The 22,447-nt window shown below is 41.8% G+C and overlaps 1 protein-coding gene across 3 annotated transcripts in view; it reads right to left on the reverse strand.

Moving 5' to 3' along the window:
* The window catches only part of celsr2 (cadherin, EGF LAG seven-pass G-type receptor 2), a 49,621-nt gene that overhangs the window by 21,336 nt on the left and 5,838 nt on the right, over positions 1-22,447 (reverse strand). For all 3 annotated transcript variants that reach the window (XM_026348309.1, XM_026348308.1, XM_026348307.1), the window contains exons 2-3: positions 9,319-10,026; positions 2,438-2,660 (exon numbers count right to left, since the gene is read on the reverse strand). In XM_026348309.1, the coding sequence (XP_026204094.1) occupies positions 2,438-2,660; positions 9,319-10,026 (931 nt within the window). The remainder of the gene's footprint in view (positions 1-2,437; positions 2,661-9,318; positions 10,027-22,447) is intronic.

Below are 22,447 nucleotides of genomic sequence, written 5' to 3' on the forward strand. Positions count from 1 at the left end.
TTCTTTATCTTGACAGAAAAGTCCGCATATGACTAAAAACACAATGTACATAAAACTTAAACATACACTGATGCTTCCATTTACACACAGCATGCTCATACCAACTTCACTGAGCTGCTAGTTTGGCTGCAAAATCTTTGTTTAGCATAGGTTGAGCCGTGACCTATACATCTTCAGTCACACGTCAATATAAAAGATATCAAGATGTTAGAGACAGAAACAGGAAAATCAGTTTGTGAAATATCACCATCATGATCAAAATCTAGCGAGTGTTGATGCCGTCACATAATCTCAGCCTTGATTGCAGAGCTCAGGAGGCGAAACTGGGATAGAAAGAGACCTAAAATTAGCCGCCGCTGTAAGATCCACATCCTGAGCCACTCATCATAACAGAGGCTCTCTCTGAGTATCTGTGCAGTGCAGGCTCAGGTAACAGGCTCAGGTAACACAACCACTTGTTGACCTCAACTGCCTCAAGCGCTCAGCATTGGCACCCTTTTACACATCTGCTGCTTCACAGTTTGTATGGCCTGCCAGAGAAATGTAGACTGCCTTCAAAACTGGTTTGAGCAGTGCTCAAAAAAAAAAGGGCTGCCATCTGAACCGTGCTTAAAGAAGGGCTGAGTTCATAAAGCTCACAAGGGGGATATTATTTCCACCAGCAGCAATTGTGAGCGTCAACTCCTGCCGAGCACGTCTAAGGTGACAACAATCACAATAAGTAAGGGAAAATGGCAGAACACATTCCCTCGTGATACCATCTGAGAGGCGATACTTGTTGTTACTTGTTGTGACAGATATCAAACAGAACGGACGGCTTTTATCGTTGATTACATTTCATCACATGGGTGATTGGTGCAGACTGTTGGACCCGCTGTCTTTGCATGTGTTCTGTATTCACAGCCCATCTGTTCCCGCTCCACATACCACCTCCAAATCATCAAGCACACAGATTTAAAGCTTCCACTTCCATTTCACCCTCAACCTGCTGCACCTGCGTCATAATAACTGATTCAAACACTCAACGACCTGTGAGATGCAAATAAAATAAAACTGGAAAGGGCATATATGGCCAAATCTGGAGCTTATGTTTAACGGTATAAACTGTACAAGGAAGGTAAAAATAGGTTTCCTGTGATTATAGTAACTAAAAGGTAAAACTACTATCGACACATGTCCTGCTACGAGGTGAAATAAAAAGAACACTGAGGTGCTGCAAAAAGTAAAACTCACCTACAATTCTTGTCTGAATTTTAAACTAACGTAATGAAATTTACATGAGATGACTTTTCCTTTTTGAGCTGTGAAGAAAAACTGCTAAATACTAATTATGGCATGAGACAGCACCTCCAGCTCTCAGAGAAAGTGCCGGCGTTGGCAATGACACTGCTGCTTGTGCTTCTCATAAATAGTCCTGTCTGAAAACAGGCTGAGGTGAGACTTCTCTTTAAACTTCTTTCCTTTGGTTAGATGAAATCAAAGTGGTCTGTATGATAAATAATGAAGGTACAACCAACAGGTAGAAACAGTTAGTGTGGTCCTGTTTAAAATCTGTCTATATCTAATAATATCTAATAATTAACACATATCTGGTTTGTTTAGCCTGGACAAAAACCAAAGTAAAAACAAGAACTTGCTGTTTTAAAACAGTGTGTCTGAGCCGTGTTAAGTTAATCACTGCTATTAGTTGTATTTTTTTTTGTGAATCAGTGGTTTTGTCACAAATCCCCCTGAGACTCGTGATATTAGGCTTTTGAATAAAACTGATTTCACTACATCCACACTGTGACTAAAAATAACACAAGAGGACAGGCACTGAATTCCCTGCGGGGTTACAGAGACTAAGAAAAGGAAGTGCAATCAAAAAAATACTGAAGATTCAGGGAAGGAAAAAACAAACAAACCCCTAACTATGTCGCTGACACTGTGTACATATCTATAATGGCTGTACAGTCATCCAAAGACGAGTGTTTCACCTTGGTGAGACACTGTGTGGAAATAGGCCACTCGCTGACTCAGCTCAGAGTGACCACTGACTGTAATAAGATCAAACTCACTCTTTAACATCTTCATGTTGTGTAAGTCTCCAGAAAACACAGCTCCTTGTGACAGTGAAACACTGACCTGACAAACTGAGCTTCAGTACATTTATGCCTCCAACATCATGCAGCAGTATATTGTGGCAGTGGTTCGATATTTATAGCACCAGTGCTCTAAACTTATTCCAAAGTGGCGCTTCAGAAAATGGCTGTTGTTCAATGATCCCATTACTGCTATTAAACACTATTATGGTTACATAAATGTGTAGGGGAGGGGGCATACTTCAGTGGAGAGAGTGTGCCTGCAGAGGTAGGATGTGGAGGCGGATGAGGGGTGAATCACGCTTTACTGAAAGATGACAGAGGGGTGGATGATGCAGGAAGGCGGGGGGGCTTACGTGAGAGAGAGGGTGAAGTGAAAGCGCTGGCGGAGGCCCTTGAAGGTCAAGAAGGAGTGCGGGGGGAAGTTGCGTGTGGTCATCTCACAGTAGGGCTTGTCGTAGCCGCCCGGTGGACACTCGCACTTGAAGCCGCCGACAAGCAGGTTGACGCAGGAGCCGCCGTTCTTGCAGACTCCTGGAGCACAACGGCCAGAACGGGACGACAGCTCGCAGCGTTCTCCTGGACACAGATGGTTGGAGAAGGAGAAAGGTGGAGAGAAATGAGGATTAATATTGTTTGTGACAAGCAGCGTTGCCTCAGTCACCTCTGTGACTGCCACCTCAGGGACTTTAGACTGCTAAACTCATTCTTTCTGTCACTGAAGCTTTCGTATTTACCGTAAATGTATCTTATGGAACAGTATCCACCTCTATTTAAAAAAAAAGATAAAGTTTATAAGAAGAAATCTTTGACTTCAAACTACAGTCTGAACACTGTTTGCTCTTTGACAGAAATGTCGTTTCAATCTCTCGCTCTCTCCTTTGTGTCACACCCAGCATGATTCCTCCTTCCCCCTTTGGGAATACAGCATCGTTTGTGCTGCATTCATAGTCAGTGGGACAACTTGAATGGCTCAAAGCAGTGAGTTGGAAGTGTTTATGCATTTAGCCCCTGAAACTTTTAACCTTTATTTTCATTCTTTTCACACTGCATTGCAATCAGATTCACAGGAAGTCTCTTCCAAGGTTAACTAAATGTGATCATTTCCATATTAAAAACCTATTTAATAACAATCAAAGGTAATGTTTGGGTCATAAACGGGGTTATATGATGCCGTATATCAACTCTCAAAAACAGTTGCTGGGTCCTTTTCTGTTTATCGACTTATATTTTTGTTGTTAGCCGTCCTGGACCACACTGAACTGTGAGGGGTGGAGTGAAACACAGGACTTCAGGTCACACCAGGCCAACAGAGCAAAGAATCGAAAGCTGATTAATGTGAAGAGCAGTGCAGCGCTGGTACAGAGCATGAGAGAGCCACAGACAGCGAGACGGTGACCCTCATATTCCTCGGGCCTGCGCCTCGGCTCACATGTGCCGTTTGTCTGGATCCTCAGGATGGGAGGCTGCAGCAGTTGCCCAAGCGAGACTGCTCGCTCTCCCATGCGTGAGCTGGAATCTGTGTCAAAGCCACTCAGTCAGCAGCGAGGAAGACTTCCACTGTAACACAGTAACTAACACACACACTGATACACTTGCCTTTTATTTACTCTGAGACTATTAATCACTTCATTCACAGCCCACTGAAAGCAAGTTTCTTTGTTTTGATGCTGTTGTCTGGAGACGTGTATTCAAAGTAAAGCGTTCAATCAACAGACAGATGCTGGATTAAATGCTGAAGCTGCTCATAATGATTCTCAGCATTTATTGATATACACAGACAAAGAGACGTTAAGCTGTACTTCACAATGAGACACACATGACCTTATGAGAGGCTCTTTAGGAAACCTGTGGCTCCAAGTTCAGCTGGTTTATAACTTCTACCCACATAGTGCATTTTGTGTGTTAAATTCTTCTGGTGAACTTTTGACTTCCTACCTCCAGGAAAGAGGCAGCGGAGCATTGAGGCAAAACCTTTGGTTAAAGATTCACAGGGCTGATTCTCAGTCATCCAGGTCAATATGTTCCCAAATGTGCCTCTAGGATTTCATTGTTGTAGCTGATCGAGGGGGCACTGGAGCCCTTTAGACAGACATACAAACATAAAACTAAAAGATAACTAGTGGGGAGGAAAGAGTCTTTGCTTCGAGTGAAAATTTGGAAGATTATGTCTGATGTTCAAACAAGTGTTTAATCTAGGAAGTTCAGGGGAGACATGTCTCACACGGGTCCAAACTACACCTCCAAAATGTAACAACCAGACACTGTCGTTGGTGTTATTGTTAATAATTAATTTGAAATATTATCTATGTTTATATGTAAAATCTTAATCTGACAACTACAAGCTGTTAAAATAAATGTAGTGCAATAAAAAAAGGACAATAGAAATTCAAATTAGCATGAAATAGAGATACACAGGTGAAAGCATTTCAACACAACTAGATTTATTATTACTGATCTGTACCAGTAAGTTGTTTTTTTACCAAGAGCCATCACTGACAACTGAAGTTGTATAAAAAGTTGCAGCATGTCATGGAGACATGTCTCTGTGTCGGTAGCAACAAAATGGTAACAGGCGTAATGGCTGCTCCACCCCGACAGCCTGTCCTGTCCCCACTGATGCTTCCTGATGACAAACAGTTACTGCGGGTCAGCCGGCTGGAAAATAAAGACTTTCTGTAGCAGTGCTGTCTGCCGCGTTATTAATTCAGCAACTCGCTGTAGGCAGTAAACTACTTGTGTTTCTTCAAGCTGGCGTGGCTGTCCAACATTGTAATAAGTGACAGAGCTGTAATTATCAGAGAGGATGTGTGACTTCAGCTACAGACACCGAGATGTGTGGACTGTGGAGAACACAGTTAATTCTAGTACAAACTTTGACAGATGCACCTCGCTGCTGATACATGTAGCTGACTAAATGGTTTTCAGTGTTCAGTTCATCCCCGTGGGACGTCGCCACCGCAGGTGCTCCTGAGCAGCAGCTTAACGTTGCCAGGTGAGCCACACAGCGGGGCGAGGATGGGCTCAACGACACGATTCCAGCAAAATATCCTGATCAATAATTCAAACACGTCTCCTGTGCTCTATTTACACCCCTCTATAAGTCCATCCCAGTGCCCACACACTGTTTGCTGCCCGCATGAATCATTAAAGCAGCAAACTGCATGGACACCTCAAAGACCCTGTTTTTATTTAGACAGGAGACACCTCAGCACTGCAGACTTTAATGTCAGTTTTTTGATGAATAAATCTATAAACCTGACTGAACATATAAAGTAGAATTTAAATCAAATGGAAAATTGGATCAAACTTTGCCTTTAAGACTGAGATAAAAAGGAAAATACATACATTAAAATATCAACACCTCTGCCTACACCTTTTAGCAAAATTTTTTTTTATCCTCTAATACACAAAGGTATTTATCTGCAAAAAGCATCTGCAGCCTTTTATTATTAGCTTTTCTAATTCATTATAAATTGATCCCAGAGGGTTTTCACAGAGAGAGAAAAAGAGAGAACAGCAAAATGGACAAAATGTGACCAAAAAGCCTAATAGCTATGTGTAGCTTGGTTAATTACAAATGTACTGAAATTCAAGCCCCTGCTGCAGATAATCCCACTAAAACTCAACACAAAGACCAGTAAACAATCAAAAGCAAGGACAAAGGTGTACAGGTGTACAGATGTGTACCAGCCATGTGTACTAAGTGTTCTTTTAGAGGGTGTTTCCTCAGAGATCGTGAACTTGAGCAGGTGTTTCTGTGCTGCTAGGTTACAGAAAAGGCAACAGAGGAGCATCGCTGCTCCTCCACAGTGAAACGGAGCGGGTGGATCCCTGTGGACAGACCAAAAGCACCGCGAGCAGGATCCACTTTCACTACAGCAGATACTCTGTTTGTTCATGCACAGATCCTTCCTGGGATGATCAGAAGGTCGGTGTGCCGGGATAGACAGAAAGATTAAATATAATAATAGATAAATAATGAGATAAGTCCATCACTGACGATGACACACGGCCTGGAGCTGTGTTTGTTATGACATCATCTTTGATCATCTAGAGGCTGAAACATGCTGCTCTAAGGATAGCAGCGCTGGTCCATCACTCTAAACACATTTCTGATCCTAATTCAAAAATAAGCATATCGCTGAAAGATCTGGTACAAAAATACATCATGGAGGATAAATTATATTAACTAGTAGTCATATTTCCTGTAGCACCACCAAATAATAATTTGTCCAGTACTTTAGTTTGTGAATGTTTCAGTTCTGGAAAAAGGCACCACATTCATCATATCATTCAAAGTGTTTAGATAAACACAACCCAAGTCTTTAACTGCTAATTCAGTCTATGAGACCAAATCCGACACTCTGAAGGGAGAGACCAGATACTCTACAGTTCATAATTAACACGTTCAAATGCTCTTATTTCTTTTCAGCACAGCCTGTGTGTCTGGCAGCAGTTTTTTTTATTCATGCCATCTCTCCGAGGCAAATTGTAGTGGCTTTCAGAGCTTGGCAGGTGTTAATTTCAGACACTGCTGTGAGGTGATTTGGAAACGTGAGTGTGAACATTCACTAGTTTTTGTTCCTAAAAGCATCTTAAAGCCCCACAGATCAAATCTCTATTACAGAATGAATAAGAAGACAAGAAAACAAGTCAGTGGTTAGCCGGTGAATGATCTTCACAAACACATGTAGGATGGTGTGTTTGAAGAGATGTGTTACTCCGGCTGCGTGTTTTAAGAGTAACATGCACTAAAGGAGGATAACATCTTGTTGATCACTGCTGTCTACAGAATGACTCAGCTGAGCCCAATCATTTACTCTTCGACAGGAAAGATGATCGCTGTTATGCTTTTTTTTTTCTCTCCTGCTACCATCTGGCAACGCCTACGATCCAACAGTTCCCCACCACAGAGAGACAGAGAGCCCTACCACAGTGTGAACACGCAGTGAAGCAGAGAAGTGGGAGTTGTTGAGGAAAAAACATCAAATAAAACCCTCCTGAAAACCCTGTTTGATCAGATAGTTTGACAGCGTGACTCAAACATATTAAACATCAACTACAGAATCATATTTACTCTCAGAAAACTCGCCAAGGCCTACATATTACATCTAACAGCATCTGGGTGCAAACCCCCTACTGATGCAGCTAACTGGTCGACGCGGATTTCAGTGTAACCAAATGGAAATACGCCCACTTCACCCACTCACACGTTCCCTCTGCCTCACGTTAAAAGCACCTACAGTTCAGCTCCAACACCCACAGCTGCGCATAAGAATATGTAAGTGCCACTCAACCTGGACTCTGAGAGACTGAGCCCACACATTCGAAAGCCGACACTATTCCAGGCGTCATAAACAGGTGAAAAAGCCTTTTAATGTCTGACAAGGAATAATGGAAGCCATGCCATTACTGAGAGCACAGAGACAACAACATGACTTTCTCTGCAGTTATTTTAACACAATTAAAGGTGAGAAAGTGAGAAAGTAAAGTGAGAAACTCAGATTTCTGATTATTTTATAAGATTAAGTCATATAAACAAATACAATAATCATTGTCAAACTTATTAATTAGGCAGAAATCTTTGCCATTCTGTGATTGGTTATAAAGGTGAGCCTCACTCAATAGCAGAGCTGCTTTTTTAAAACTATTTCAACCTTCCTGAGAAATATTTTAACAGCTGTATTATACTTTATATCAGTCATTCACGTGTGACAATTTGTTTACGGCTTATAAAATCTAAATAGGGGAGGGGGGAAAAGTAAAGTGTTGACCTATAATCAAACATCATAAACAAGCACTTCAAAGACGAGATGAAAATCTGAATCGCATTAAGAAGTCATGATTTGTCCCACTTAACCTCTCAACAAAAAGATGGGGCAACTACCCTAATATACATACTGTATAAATTAGCATATGTTTATTCTCTTCCTCTTTCAACTCTTTTTCAACTTCTCCCTTTTCTCTTAATCATAAGTAAGCGAGCCGACGGTATTTAACCCGTTGAGGATGTGAATAATATTTGCGTGTGGCTCACATTTCTGCTGCCAACAGTAATAAATTAATTTTTCATTATAGCTGACTATAAAACCTTCTGTCCTCTCCTTCTCAACGTGCTGTGTGCTTTGTGATATTTAGGTATTTTTACTGGAGGGCCTTTCACAGCCAGGGGACACTCTCCATCTGTAGCCATCCATAATGAATTATTTCCTTTTACTCCACTCAGCGATACTACGCCGAACAGAGGAGCTGTTGTTGTTTTCTTCCCTGCAAAACATTCGACGCAGAGTAAAGAAAATCAACCTCAACCTCCAAAATAAGCATCAGCGAGGAAAAAGAGCTCGTTATATCATCACTGCTCCTGCTCTTTGGACGTCAGCTTTGACACACCGTTCACTCCCACAACTCAGGGTGAAGTTATGAATGTAGGTGGGATTATGCATGTAGGTATAGAGGTTATTCAATCGCTGCAAGATCCACAAATCAGAAAAAAAAAGATCCAAAAAAGCATCAAACAATAAACAGACAAGTTCATCATTAAAATACACAATTCTAATTAAAATCGACCACAACAGCTTACGGGCCTGTGTCCGTCTGTTCTCATGTTTACTTCCGCGGTGGCTGACTCCAACAGGGAAAATCAAATCAATAACTCATCACTCAGCCTTTGTTTGCAGAGCTACGGTCATCAGTGTACAGGACAGAGTGCCTCAATAAAGAGCCAGGTTCAATACACAGCTGAAGAGGGACAGATGTAGACATTAAAGCTCCCATGGGATCTTTGTGGAGGAGAAATTATCATACTGGAGGCTGCGTGTGGACAGCTTGGCAGAAATTGAGCCCTTTCACCTTCTGGTGGGACTCCACGTCTTTCCAATCAGAGCTTAGAAACTGTGACGAGGTGCAACAGGCATTAGTGTAGTTTTTGATTTGGCCTTATTGAAACAGAACCACACAACTAAAATGTAAGAAATGGATTAAACAAACTGCTAATGTTTGCATGTCTGACTAACACGCTTATTACAGTACAGTAGTTATGCAAACATAGTAATACTATTAAAAAAAACAACAATGCTGCTCCTTTATTGTTTTGTAGATGGATCATAAGGTGTTAATTCTGCATCATTATTACCATATTCAATAAAATAATTACAGGTCAATTAGTTGTTGACAGTGTATAAAACAACACTGCCTTATCAGTTATTAGGTTTATATAAAGCAAAGGCTCTCTCACCTGTGTAGTCCTCAAAGCACTCGCAGGTGTAGCCTCCCTCTCTGCTGCGGCACACGCCGTGGGCTCCACAGGGTTTAGAATAGCAGAGGTCAATCTCCGTCTCGCAGTAGTCTCCGGTGAAGCCTGTGGGGCAGCGGCAGCGTAGCCCAGCGATGGGATGGATGGGCCTGAACAGGATGGTATCTGAGGCAACAAACGGTGCCAGGCTGTCAAACTTCAGCACGGAAACACACTTCATGTAGTTCTCACATGGCTCACGCAGACATATGTTGTCATCGAAGGGAAGAACTTCCTGCGAGGAGATCTGGGCGAGAAGGCTGCGGTTCAGGTACAGCCTCTCCTGGAGTTCCTCTGAGCCGAAAAACTCTGCGCCTCCACTTTCTACCTCTCTCCCTGGCCTGTCGCCTCCGTGGCCAAGCCCTGCCGACCGCTGATTCCCTTCCCCTAACACGGGCACAGCCACAGACAGGCTGACGTTGAGGATACGAGCGCTGACGTCCGTGTCATCTTGGATGTTAAAGATGACAACGTCCTGGGGTGCGGCAGACAGGACGCGCGCCACACCGTCAAGAAACTGTGCAAGCAGCAGGGAGAGGAAGTGCTCCTGCGAGGTGTTGGCCAGCCTCAACGTGATACTGTTGGACAGCATTTCATCTGTGATGATGGTAACTTGGAGGAGGCACTGAGCCGACACTGAGTGGACTCCATCTGAAACAAAACAGACACAACAAGGAAACGGGTCGTTAACTTCAGAATAACGACACATTACAGCTGTGACACAAAAATGATTCTCAAACACAGTCTGACAGGGACGAAGCCGTTGGCTGCTGATTTTTAACAATCAATGGCAGAATGACCTTTAACACGTTCGACTAATACGCTCAGAAATGTCAAAGTCCGTTTCAAAACAAAAGTCACCGCGTCATCTCTCCCATTAATTGTGACTATTCCTTTCAGGACCCACACCCCCCCCCTTTTCTGCTTCTTGTAGAAGTGACGGGGTCAAAAACAACATTCATCTGAGGTTTCAGCTGTCATCTCCCAAAGTTACACTCTCTTCTGTCTATGTTACTAAACCTCCACCTCTGATAAACACAGACTAAACATTTTTACAAAAAAGACTAAAACGACTGCTCATCGCTTATGTTCAAATTGATTTGAGAACAAATCTCTTCAGGACCATTTTTAAGAAGGAGGAATGACTAGAGCAAAGAGGGTTAGGTCTGATTATGCATTAAAAGATGAATTGATTAAAGTCCCACAAAAAAAAAAACAAAGTCACTGGTAATCGTGGCATCAACACCTGCAGCAGCTGCTGCAACAGGATGGATGCAGGTACATGCATGATGGAGGATTTCTACTGTAACCAGGCTGTTAGAGGTATTTGGAGCGGCCCGCATGTGTAAACAGAACGACAGAGTAATTGTTAGTGTAAATGCACACGGAGCTGAGAAGGATTATGACATACCTTGTGCATACGTTTAGATAAACATAATGTTTTCATGACTGTTTTACTCATATTCCTGGCTCAAACGAGTGTTTGCTCATTGTTTCTCATGCACCAGAACAGATAACAGATGTACCCCAAGACTAAGAAAGAACAAGTGCATGTTTTCTTTCAATGCATTCCAAGTTTCTAATCAGCAATTTCATGCCCGTATTCACAGCTCACGCTTTCCTTTCTTTGTCCGGAAGCAGAGATGCTCCTTCATTATACATGCTATATTGAACGCCTCAAGTCTCAGATTCAACTGTTCAAGCATTTCTCAGCTCAGCAGATCTCTTGTCTTTTATTCTGTTGTTTGATACCAGATCCTATTAATGTTTTATCCTCTATACATTCAGCTCTCTGGCTGTGAATGCAGACATTAAGTGTTTCAAGTTTGCTATTGTACAGTAGGCCGTGACTGTACAATACATTAATTTGCGTGTTAGCCCTTTATTTACCAAGCCAGTAGATTAGGTAAATGATGCTGTTGCACCATGTTTGGCATGACAGATCCCAGCCCATGTACTCCACTCACATCGAGTTATGACTTTACTAAACTTCTATTCTTTCTTGTTTTTCTGTTTTAACTGTATTTACAATAGAATAAAAACTGCTTATTATCCAGTATCAGCTGAAAGTCACTGACAGGAGAGTCAGAGCATTGCTCACTGAAGAGAAAAATTATAATGAAACCCGCCTCAATCCCCAACTGTCCAATCAGAACAAATTTCATACAGAGGAGCTCAGTATGATGCTAACAAGCACAAAACGTGTAGATCTGGGACTTTTGGAGCCTCAAAGTTGTCCTAAATCCAGAAAAGAGAAAGAGCCTGTGCAATAAATGTACAGCTTCCTCTAAGTCATTCCATCAAACCAGAGTCAAGATGCCAAAAGGAGTAATAATATTATTAAAATCAATTTTCCTAAAGACGTCATTATCAGGTGATTTAAATGTAGTGTTACAGTGTTACAGGTCATTAACCGATTCAGCAGCATCAGTCACACAACAATAACTTATAGTAACTAACATAAACCTCCATAAGCTACAGATCATATCAGAAGGAAGTCTGCAACAGCAAAACTAAGAAATAGTGTATTTTATTAGTAACTTTTAGTATTTTATTACTTATTACGTGTTGAATTAAGTCAACTCTAGTGGTCTTGTAAAAAAACAAGACCACTATCACTTTGTCTATTTCACCCCGGTCTCCAGGTCTCTGAAGAGCAAACACACAACAGCTTTAATCAAATCAAATGTGTCATTAAAACAAGTCTCGGCCTCTTTGGCCAAAATAATCAATGGGACGCTTTGTTTAGGACGTCTGGATGTTGGCCAGAGAGCAGAACCTGCAAGCAGAGCGCGCACAAAAAAACAGCACTGCCCAAAGTTACCAGATCCCTGTTTGGCACTGGGCGAGTTTAAACACAGAGTGCCAGAGGGAGGGGGGAGGAAAAGGAGGAGGGTGTGCCGGGGGAGGGGGTCGTAGAGGAAGTAAAACAGAGAAGCATGTTTGACACGGCCTTAATCCTTCTGCTTTCAGTCAAGCACTTCCAGCAAAGTAATAACACAGGGCCTTAGCAGAGGAAGTGGGGAAAAATCAAAGGAGAGACACAAGCTGGGTCGCTCGTCTTATTCACACTTTACTGTAAACACACACACACACACACACACACACACACACACACACACACACACACACACACACACACACACACACCTGTGTACACAAAAACACTTGCATATAAGGGGAGAGAACAAGGAGAACACAAAGGCAGAGCAGTTCAGGCCCTACGCTTTCTCAGAGATTCAGATTCCTTGAATAAATTCACAACTACAAAGATGCAACTGTTGATTATTTTCTTTCAAATTCTCAACCTGAGGGTCACAAACCCTCCAAGATGCAAATGAGAAACATCAAAAAACTAGAATTACCATACATATAGTGACGTTGTTGCTTACACATGTTTGTGGCCTTGATGAGAATGGGACGTACACAACCAGTCATTGACCATTAAAATCTAATCAGGTCATCAGTTGCGCCAATTTTGTAGAAATTCCCTTAATGCATTCCTGACATATCAGGTCCCAAAGACTGGATGAAGGTGAGGTCAGTAAGACAGTTCATCACTGAGTCCAAGTTGACCGTTTGCTCCTTAGACGTCGGCATGGAGGCATAAAGAAAGTCAAAAAAGTTATGGTATTGATAATGATAAATAATGTTTATTGCTACTAATAAAATAAAAATAAATAATCTTCATCTGCCACATACACAAGGTTGAATTCAAAGTGAAGTTGTAAGTGTGAAACCGCTGAACCTCATCTGAGACAATCACAATATTAAAGTGATGATCAGTAACATTGTCTTTCATCTACTTTCTACCTCTGCCAGCGTTCTCTGCATCCATTCAGCTCACATTATAGCTGTTACTCTACAGCAACAGTATCCAGAAAAACACAGCTCTCAGTGAACAGAGGCTCTTAAAGGTTAGGCCGTGTATTAGGGCAGACATCGCCTTAATTACGTCCTCTGCCAATTCACATTCTTGGTTGGGAGCTCGGGCACAGCTCCAGACGTAGACGCAGCGCTGGGAAACTGAGTGCGAGGAGAATCTGCCCTGAAAGGAACCAGACCATCCTTCAAAGAGGTCATTCTCCATGGAAGGATCCTCCGCTCAGGAACGGAGGGTAAGCGGAGCATTTTGGGCCAAAAAGAAGGAAAAGACGGATGCTTAGTTAGTAACGAGACAAGGTGCCAGCTCTGAAGTGTGACAGTGCTTTCAGCCCAGAGGTCGACCCCCTCTGGGCCTCTGGGTGCCAGGAATGCTCTCAGCTAGGAAGTGGCGCCAGGGAAAAGATTAAACACACACTGTGGCTGCAGGACTGCCAAGGTTGTGTACGGCATTGTGCGTGAGCGCAAGATGTGGTCACTGCTGTCATTTAAAAAACCTCACGACTCTCTGATTTAGGTGAGTTCAAACCACTTGTTCAGAAATACATCACAAAATCCACAAAAACACACAAGACAGGTTTTCAACTGCAGAGAGTGATGCGTTTCCGCTTAAGCTGGAATTACGTAAAAAAAAAGGACTTTAACCATCTATTATGTTGATGCAAATATTCAAAATGCTCATTTTCTTGGTGTAAAATCAGGCAGGTCAGGCAACAGATCCACGCAAAAGACAATTCCAACAATACACTGAAACATAAAAACAGGCTGACTCATTATTCACAGAGAAGAGACTCGAGTTGACAGAGAACATGAATTACCTGGAAGCTGTACTGCTTCAAGCCTTAAAATAATAATGAAGACTGACATAATTTTATGATGAATATAAAAAGGCCTTTACAATTGTGTGTTTTCTATAAAGAAACATAAAACCAGTTCATGATATATGGCTGTACTGCGCTCCGATTGTCGGCTGTGGGTCAGCTGGGATAACTAGACAGCTGAGAGAAAGACAGAGAGAAAGTGAGAGAGAACAAATCGGTGAGACTGGCCTAATTAGACCACAAAGTCGCCATCAAATCTGCCAGTTGAATCCCAGAAAATGTCAACAAAGTCATGGTGGATAAAGATCAGAAAAGACTTGGTGTCCAAATTACTGAGGACAGAGACATCACCCAGCAGCACAACAGTAACCCCAGCCCTCTGACTCAGAGACTCAGAGACTGCCTGTAGCTTAGTGAATTATACTTTATCAGATATTTACACTTTTACACTTTTTTAGCTTTATCTGTGTATAATTGTTATTATTATTATTATTATTATTATTATTATTATAAGGGAGGAGAAATTAAAGATGGACAAGAGACGTTACAAATTCTACACTGTTCAACGTGAAGATATTGTAAAATATAATATTCCCAATAACACCACATTAACATTTATGATTAAGTAGATATTTGAACTCTTCAATACAATGTTTATATATGGCTCCCGCAAAAAGAAAAGCACTTCTTAAATCCTCACAGAAACAAGGCCAACATCTTAGCTCCACCTCCCTATGTGCAGGTTGAACTCTGAGCCAATGACAAACACATCCTACTTATTGCTGGGAGAGGAAAAAACATCAGAGCCACAATAAAAATCCCATTTATCATAATGACAGTGTAGCATTGATAAATAATCACACCCAAACGGCTCTTAAACAGCCATTCATCACGTGTCTAATGGTGCCACGTTAAGAAGCTACACTCAAACTAAACCACACTCTGTGAGCGGCTGATACTCCCTCAGAGGCGGCAGTCGCTGCAGAAGTGTGTCACGTTCTGGGGGAACCTCCGGGTAAGAAGGTAATGAGGTTGAGCAGAGACTGTGTCAGTTGTTCAGCGTCACTACATTACTGTAAGCGCAGCATGCACGGAGGACTCACTACATCAGGGCTTGAGCGCTTGGGTCCGATTTCCATGATCAATAAGGGATCAGAAATAAAAGATCAGGATTAGGCTGATGGATGGTGTTACACTTCAGCCTTTACAGCTGCAACAGCAAACTGAGTTGAACTGAACTAGTTTTTAATGGGTTTATGATTTGAAAACGTATATGACAAATTACTGGAGTGGAGTGGGATCTGGGCCCATTTATATCTTCATACCTTCTCTTCTACATTTCATTCTGTGATGTGTCATTTTATATTATATTATATAATATTTGTATAAAATCTCTCAAATCTCCATTAACACGTGAGATAAATAATATTGAATATTTAGGATATATAAACATGAGGACAAAATATTGACAAGTAAAGGGACACCAACAGTAGTTTACAACAATGAGAACTGCACACATGCGTGAAAAATTACTGCAAATAAAATCAACGCAGCTTTATTTTATAACATTACTTCAAACATTAAAATCGAAACAGTAGGTTAAAATTGAAAAAGAGGAAATATTAGTTCAGTTGTATTATTCACCATTAGAAATTATATTTCGTACAATCAGACCAACACTTATCTCAGTGTCTCAGTCTGCTAAGGTAGAGCAGCTGTCTGCAATATTTAACTCCTGGAGGTCTCTTAAATTTAACACAGTTTCATACGAAGTCATAAGAGATGTTTTCAATTGATGTGTTTACTTTCAGTTGAGTACAAATAAAAGGGCCTACGAAACGTAAAGCGTAGCCGAGCTGGGCCTCTGCAGTGTGAACAGTAAAAACACTGTTAATGAGCTACTACAGTGTCAAACTGTCAGGACTCTCATGTTGGCAGACTGCTGACCAGCACCACACTGCTGAATCATCACACACACACGCACAACAAAACAGAGCCGTGACCTGAGAGGAGTCGTTGAAGGCCAACAACAGGACACAGTTTAATTTCATTAGAATTAAATACTTTCCCCTTGAAGGAGCCTTGAATCACACACTGGACATTAATTATTGAGACTCTGATGCATCACGTGTTGCGATCGCGTAGACCCTGACAAATGTTTAACAGTTCAGTTTCTCAGGCTTTGGGACTGCACAGCTCAGTCGTGTCATCACCTTGACACATTTATGGCCAGTCTGAGACTAAACCATGCAGGTGCTGGGACCAGTCAACAATAAATCCAACAACTTTAAATGTGTGAAATCAAACAAGGCGCAGTGGAGGCACAACACACAATTCAACATAAACTTAAGAAAAGTGCAATACTTCAGTAATTTGTGAAATACTGGACAAATTCTAGTTTTTTTTCATAGTCTTTGTTTCTTTGGGATTTAATGGGAGTGGACCTCAGGTGGACATACAGGAACAGAAAGCACGCAGCAGGATGGACTTAATCCTCACTTTCAGCAAGCTGAGGTTCAATTAGCACTTCAGTGAAACAGAAGGAAACAGAAAAGAGTCCTGGACAGACAGTAATGAATGCTGATGTGGGTTAAAGACCAGGGGAGCAGAGGTTTATCACGATGTTGGTGCTCTGTGGCTCAATGCTCCGTTCAAAATACCAAAACCTGTTACATCAAGCTTATCAGATGTCTCCTTCATTAAAGCCAAGTACACTCTGTTCAGTGTCGGTTCAATTTAAAACCTGCATTCTCGAGTCCTGGTGATCAAAAGAGACGCAGTAAAATGTGGCTGGGGAGCGGCCTGCTTGAATTAACCAGGGCTGAAAGGTGAAGCACACACACAACTGTCGCCTCAATGGAGACTGGTGGCTGGTTGGGGGGTGGATGCTGTGCATTCAGAGGGAAGGACTTTTTTTTTTATGCCATTACCTCCTTTTTGTCCCCTTTTCCTCACCCACCACTAGACAAGCTGACACCTCAGCAGCACCACCACCACCACCTTCAGCATAAAATACTCAAACGACTCCCACCAGGCCTTCATCCACCCACAGGGGCTCCTTCCTCCATCAACCATCAGAAATCAGCACCGAGGATCAATTACCAATTACCATTATTTTTACTGCAATCAGAGTCACATAAATATCACTTGAAATGACTTGAATAATCGTGTTACGTGTCATTAGCTTCTGTACTGTCTTCAGTTCTGCTACAGATTAAATAAATGAGATAAACATGTTAATTAATGATCTTTAGCTTTTAGTATGTGTCTGTTCCCACCCTCTATGCGAAGCTAACTAGATCCAGGCTGTAGCTTCATATTTACCTATCAACTCTCCATGTGCAAATGTCGAACCATCTCTTGAAGTTTTCTTTTACACCTCTTACACTCTGTTAGCTGCTACCAGCCACACGTTTCCCCAGATCCCATTTCATTCCATGTGTTTTTGAACTGTGGTCACAGATACAGTAGGTTTTATGTGTGTTTTTGAACAATAAAACATTTGACTGGCACGTGTTTATTTTTACCCAGGTGTGTCCTGAGAAATTGAATAAATGGCTTCAGCCTTGGGTTTTTACAGACAGACTGTTGTTAAAAAGAAGAAATCAACATGAAGATAAAGATGTTTATAGGAAGAAAGAAAGAAAAGAGGGAAAGTCTCTGATCAACTGTGGCTCAGGAAATGATCAGAATACAACTGATGGCAAACTGAGGACGATTTGTTTTCGACTTGGGACAAAAGCTCATCAGCTCCAACTGAATTGTTGTTTCCATTGTTGTGAAACGGACGAACTATAAAAACTAAAACACCGAACATCAACAGCTCGTGTACAGTAACACAAACCCACTTGCAAATCTCACTCTCAGAGGAGAGAGTGGACAGCATGCTCAAACTCCTACGCAGCAGATTTGCTGTTATCTGTATCGAGCTATGTTTAGGCATCACACCAAGCAACACAAATTACACCCAATATAATAAGGAGCAATTATTAACTTCACTGTGCATGTTTGTTTGAGTGCTCCTTTGTAAGGTACAGGTGTTAAATAAATATTCATATGTCTCTGACCTTGTTTGTGAAATAATGGTTTCACAAAATCCAGTAGTTATTTAACTTGTTTTATCTTCTTCCACAGAGGATTTAAGCCCAAGTAGTTAGAAAAAATAAAGATGTGCTGTAACGATAGCCACAACACAACCACTCGTAATTCCTACAGTGCCTGTGCAGTCAATAATGGAAACAGCTTGCGCAGCTCAATGTCAACCCAAGGATTTCAATCCAGAGGAGTCAGAGCAAACCCCCGATCCCTCCCTCCATTGAGGAGGAAAGCTGACTGTGCTAGGGACGTATTTGTGGACCCTGCTCATCCCCCTGATGACACTTTTCTGCTGTATCTGAAAACCACACGAAGAGGAAATTCCACACATCCTTCTGTAGAGCCACAGTGAAGGGACCTCAACTCTTCCAATTGAAAAATTTGCATAAGAAAAGAAAACTGTTGTCAGCAAAGTAGTAAAGAGACATTAGCATGCAAAGACGTGACCAAGCATGAGTCCGTTATTCAAACGTCCCGATACTAGATACTGAGCAACCAGCAGCACAATAATGACAGAGAGGAGGAGGCAACAATTCAACGCCATATTCCAGGTTTGACGCTGAAAACAAAACAGCTTTAACTTTAACAGTACAAATAGTCGCTCTCGCTCCTTTAGTTACTTTAGTTCCACCAAACTGTAAAGTACAGTCTGTTTAGTCATCCTGATGCACTCCTGTCAGTATCAGTATAAATTAGACTGAAGTGATGAAACATTTCAATCTCCTGCACGCTAAGGTTCAGCACCTCTGCCTGTCACACCTCTTAGCCTCATGTCCAACACAATAACGGTGGCAATTTTCACTCCGCAGCGGAAGCATATGAAACCAGGTCACTGTGAAATCTCAGTCTGGTTCAAGCTCAGTGTAGCATAAAGGTAAATATAATCTGTCCCTTCATGGTGTGAGAAGTGTGTACTTGTACTGCACTGTCTGAACCCCAGTGGAGGACTGGATGTGTTACTACTACACTACACTACACTACCTTTTAGATAATCATTTAGCCATTACTATTAACTGTGCAGTAAACTGTAAATGCAACATCTAGTGTTTCAGATAATGCACCATAACTTCTACTTCCTATAGTAGTTGAGTTTCTCACCCTCTTTCCATGGATCCCCTGGTGTCTGTAATCATTAAGCTGTCTCAGTTACTATACTAGAAGCTACTATGTGCTCTCAGTGAGTGATTTAGTGAAGGGAAGACTGTACAATATGTCTCCAGCAGACCTTGTAGTACACATGGTTTCACATATGAATAACAGACCTGGAGAGACTCTCCTGAAGACCGCAGCACCAGCGCACACACAAAGACAGAGGGGGGCAGCCTCAGACAGAGCCTGCTCCCATTGTCTGTTGGGATAGTGAGGACAATGCAGGACAGATACATGTAAGCACCACAGGGCCTGACCCCAGCGATGCACCAGCCCTAATCGCAAACAAGATTTCCCCTCCTAACACAGATGATGTCATCCTACCCCCTTAACACCCACACCCTCACTCCACCTCAGCTCCTCCGGACCTTCAACGCGGCCAAGCGTAGAGGAGCGAGGCCCGCAGGAGGATGCTCTGCTGCTGAGAAACTAGAAATCAGATACCCTCCGAGTGCATCAGTGTCACAAATCAAAGAGTTTCAAGACGACAGTATCATATCACCCTGAGCTTTAACCTCTCTAGTGCTTTCAAAACAGCAGGGCCTCTGGAGTCTGTCACATGCAAGACTAGACTTTATCCTGGAAAAACAAAGCAGATGGGAAGTTTACATCTGCTGTCAGGTGTTGGTTGACTTTCTGCGAGTCCTGTAAAAACGCTTGGAGGTGAAAGCGGGCGGCGGGACAGGTCAATGTGCCCCCGAGCATTATAGGTCCAAAGAAAGCCTCACATGCTTCACTGGAAAGAGGGAGAGGGGGACAGTTGCTCTTTAGAACTTTATGTGCCTCCCCTCCCCCCCATCTTCGCTCCACAAAAGGGACCTTACCCCTCGTCCCCACCCACAAGGAATTTCTCAGGCATTGCTGGGTTCACCATGACAACTGGGTGCTTAACAAAGCATTTCTCTTAGGCATTCTTCCTTTCACAGGGGAGGGGGGGGGGACAACAGTCAAAGAGAGAGAGAGAGGGAGAGTGAGAGGAGGGGGTAGTAAAGAGAGAGGGTGGAGGAGCTTGAAATGATGGGAGGGAACAGTGGAGGTTGCAGGGGTGAGAACCATAGACCCGGGTAGATAGGACAAAAATGGGGAATGGTGACAGGCAAACAAAAAGAGGGGAAAGAGAAACAGGATCAAGGTGATAGGTGATGTTAACGGGAGAAAAAGAAAAGAAACAGTGCCACAAACATTCCAAGCAAGCCTGCAAAAGTGACAAACGCCAACCAGGGAGGGCGGGGACAGATGACTCCAGACGCACAAAAACATGGCTGAGCATTAGCAATCTGTGACTTTGAATCCTATGAATCAAGTATAAAGCAAACTGAAATTCACCAACTATAAAGAACACAGAAATCCAAGGACCGCTGCGCTTGAGTGACATAATTATATGATAGTGAAGAGAAGGATAATCACAGCAGTCCAGCTGCTGGAGGCCACACACACACACAGATATACCACCATTTGTTTTGTGGTGACTTGATGGGTTAGTGTTACAGAACACAACCCCCTGAGGAAGTCCCCCTGCAGACAGCTTAACGTTTAATAGATTATGATGAAATTATACTGGCTGTGAATGTCTTGGCTCTTGCTTATACAATATCCATTAAAATTCCAGTCTTGTAGTTTTATCTAAGACTTGAAGACATTCACACAGGATTCTTACTCCTTGTCTGTACCTGAAAAACACATCATGGCAGCTGTATCTTATACTGAGCATTTAATTAACCTATTAAACTATAAAAAGGGACCAAAGTATCTTTGAGAAAACTGAAAACTAGATGCGTATAAGTATGTTCACTGTCTGCCCCAGTTAGCTGAATGAATGACAACATGTTCAGCTGAAACAAGTTTAACAGCAGAGCAGTTTAACCTTGGAGCATCCACAGAAACGCCAATTTAAAGTGACCAGAGAGAGAAGATATCTGCTGTCCACCATGTAATTTGAGCGTGTGCATAACCTGCAGTGTGATGTGAGCTGAATCAAACTGCCATCATTAGTCGTAAAGGCGTTTTTGTCCGTTATATCTCTGCACTGGCATTTTCAAAGTGCGCATGGGGGCATGATATTGGCTCAGGCCCCGAATTTAATTATAAGAAGGATAAAGTGTCCTGATGACAAGGTTGGAATATTGTAAACATTGTATATTTGCCTCATATGAAGCTCAAATCAAACTGTGTTGCTCGTACAGAGTCACTTTATAGTGCAAGAAATTGTCAAAACTGCAAAAGACACAGTAGATCAACCTCATGTTTAAGCTACTGAGCATAATAACACGTTCAAAAATGAAATATAATGAAGGATTAGTTATACTTTCTATAGGAAAATTAACATGGCTTTAAGGATAAAAGAAAAGTAGGGGAAAAAATCTCTGCAATCACATGCAAACACCTATTTATGCAGGCTCACGCTTGCCTGGGAACTGTGGTTCAGCCCCTGAGTATGTCAACACTGCTCTGACACATCCCAGGATAGACGCAGCAAATCTAATCCCACGGATGAGAACTTGCCTCTCATCTTGCAGTGTGCACAGAATTTAATTCAAGAAACTATGATCACGTGTGGGTTTATAACATCGATTAATTCAGACATAAGACCGACATAAGTTTGTGAGTGTGCTTTTCACCATGGAGGAAGACTGAGAACCTCCACACTAACAGTGGATATCTGAGTCCTCAATGTAATTAAATGCCTATAATTACTAATATATGCCTGTGCACACAGCTAACACACAGCAAAGCAGGAGGATCCTCAGGTTATGCGTTATGCTGATTTTTTTCTCTTCACTGTCACCTAGTTGCTTTAGTGGGGGTTGTTTGGTTCCTATATCATTCTGTATAGAGTAATATTTTGTAAGATGTTAAACTTAAACACTGTAAAGTGCCTTGAGATGACATCTGTTGTGATTTAACACTATACAAATAAAATTTAATTAAATTGAATTGCTTATGATATTGAATAAATGATTATTGTCATATACATTCATTTAAATGTTGATGAAACTAAATATTAAAATGTACATTTGTAATTATTTTAAATACAAAGTAAAAAAGAAATCCAATTTAACCTAAAAACTGAGGCAATGCTATGGATTATAGAAATGAATTAATCTTTAGGAAGCCGGATTATTTAA

The sequence above is a fragment of the Anabas testudineus genome, chromosome 5 (assembly GCF_900324465.2).
Source record: "Anabas testudineus chromosome 5, fAnaTes1.2, whole genome shotgun sequence".
Classification (NCBI taxonomy): Eukaryota; Metazoa; Chordata; class Actinopteri; order Anabantiformes; family Anabantidae; genus Anabas; species Anabas testudineus.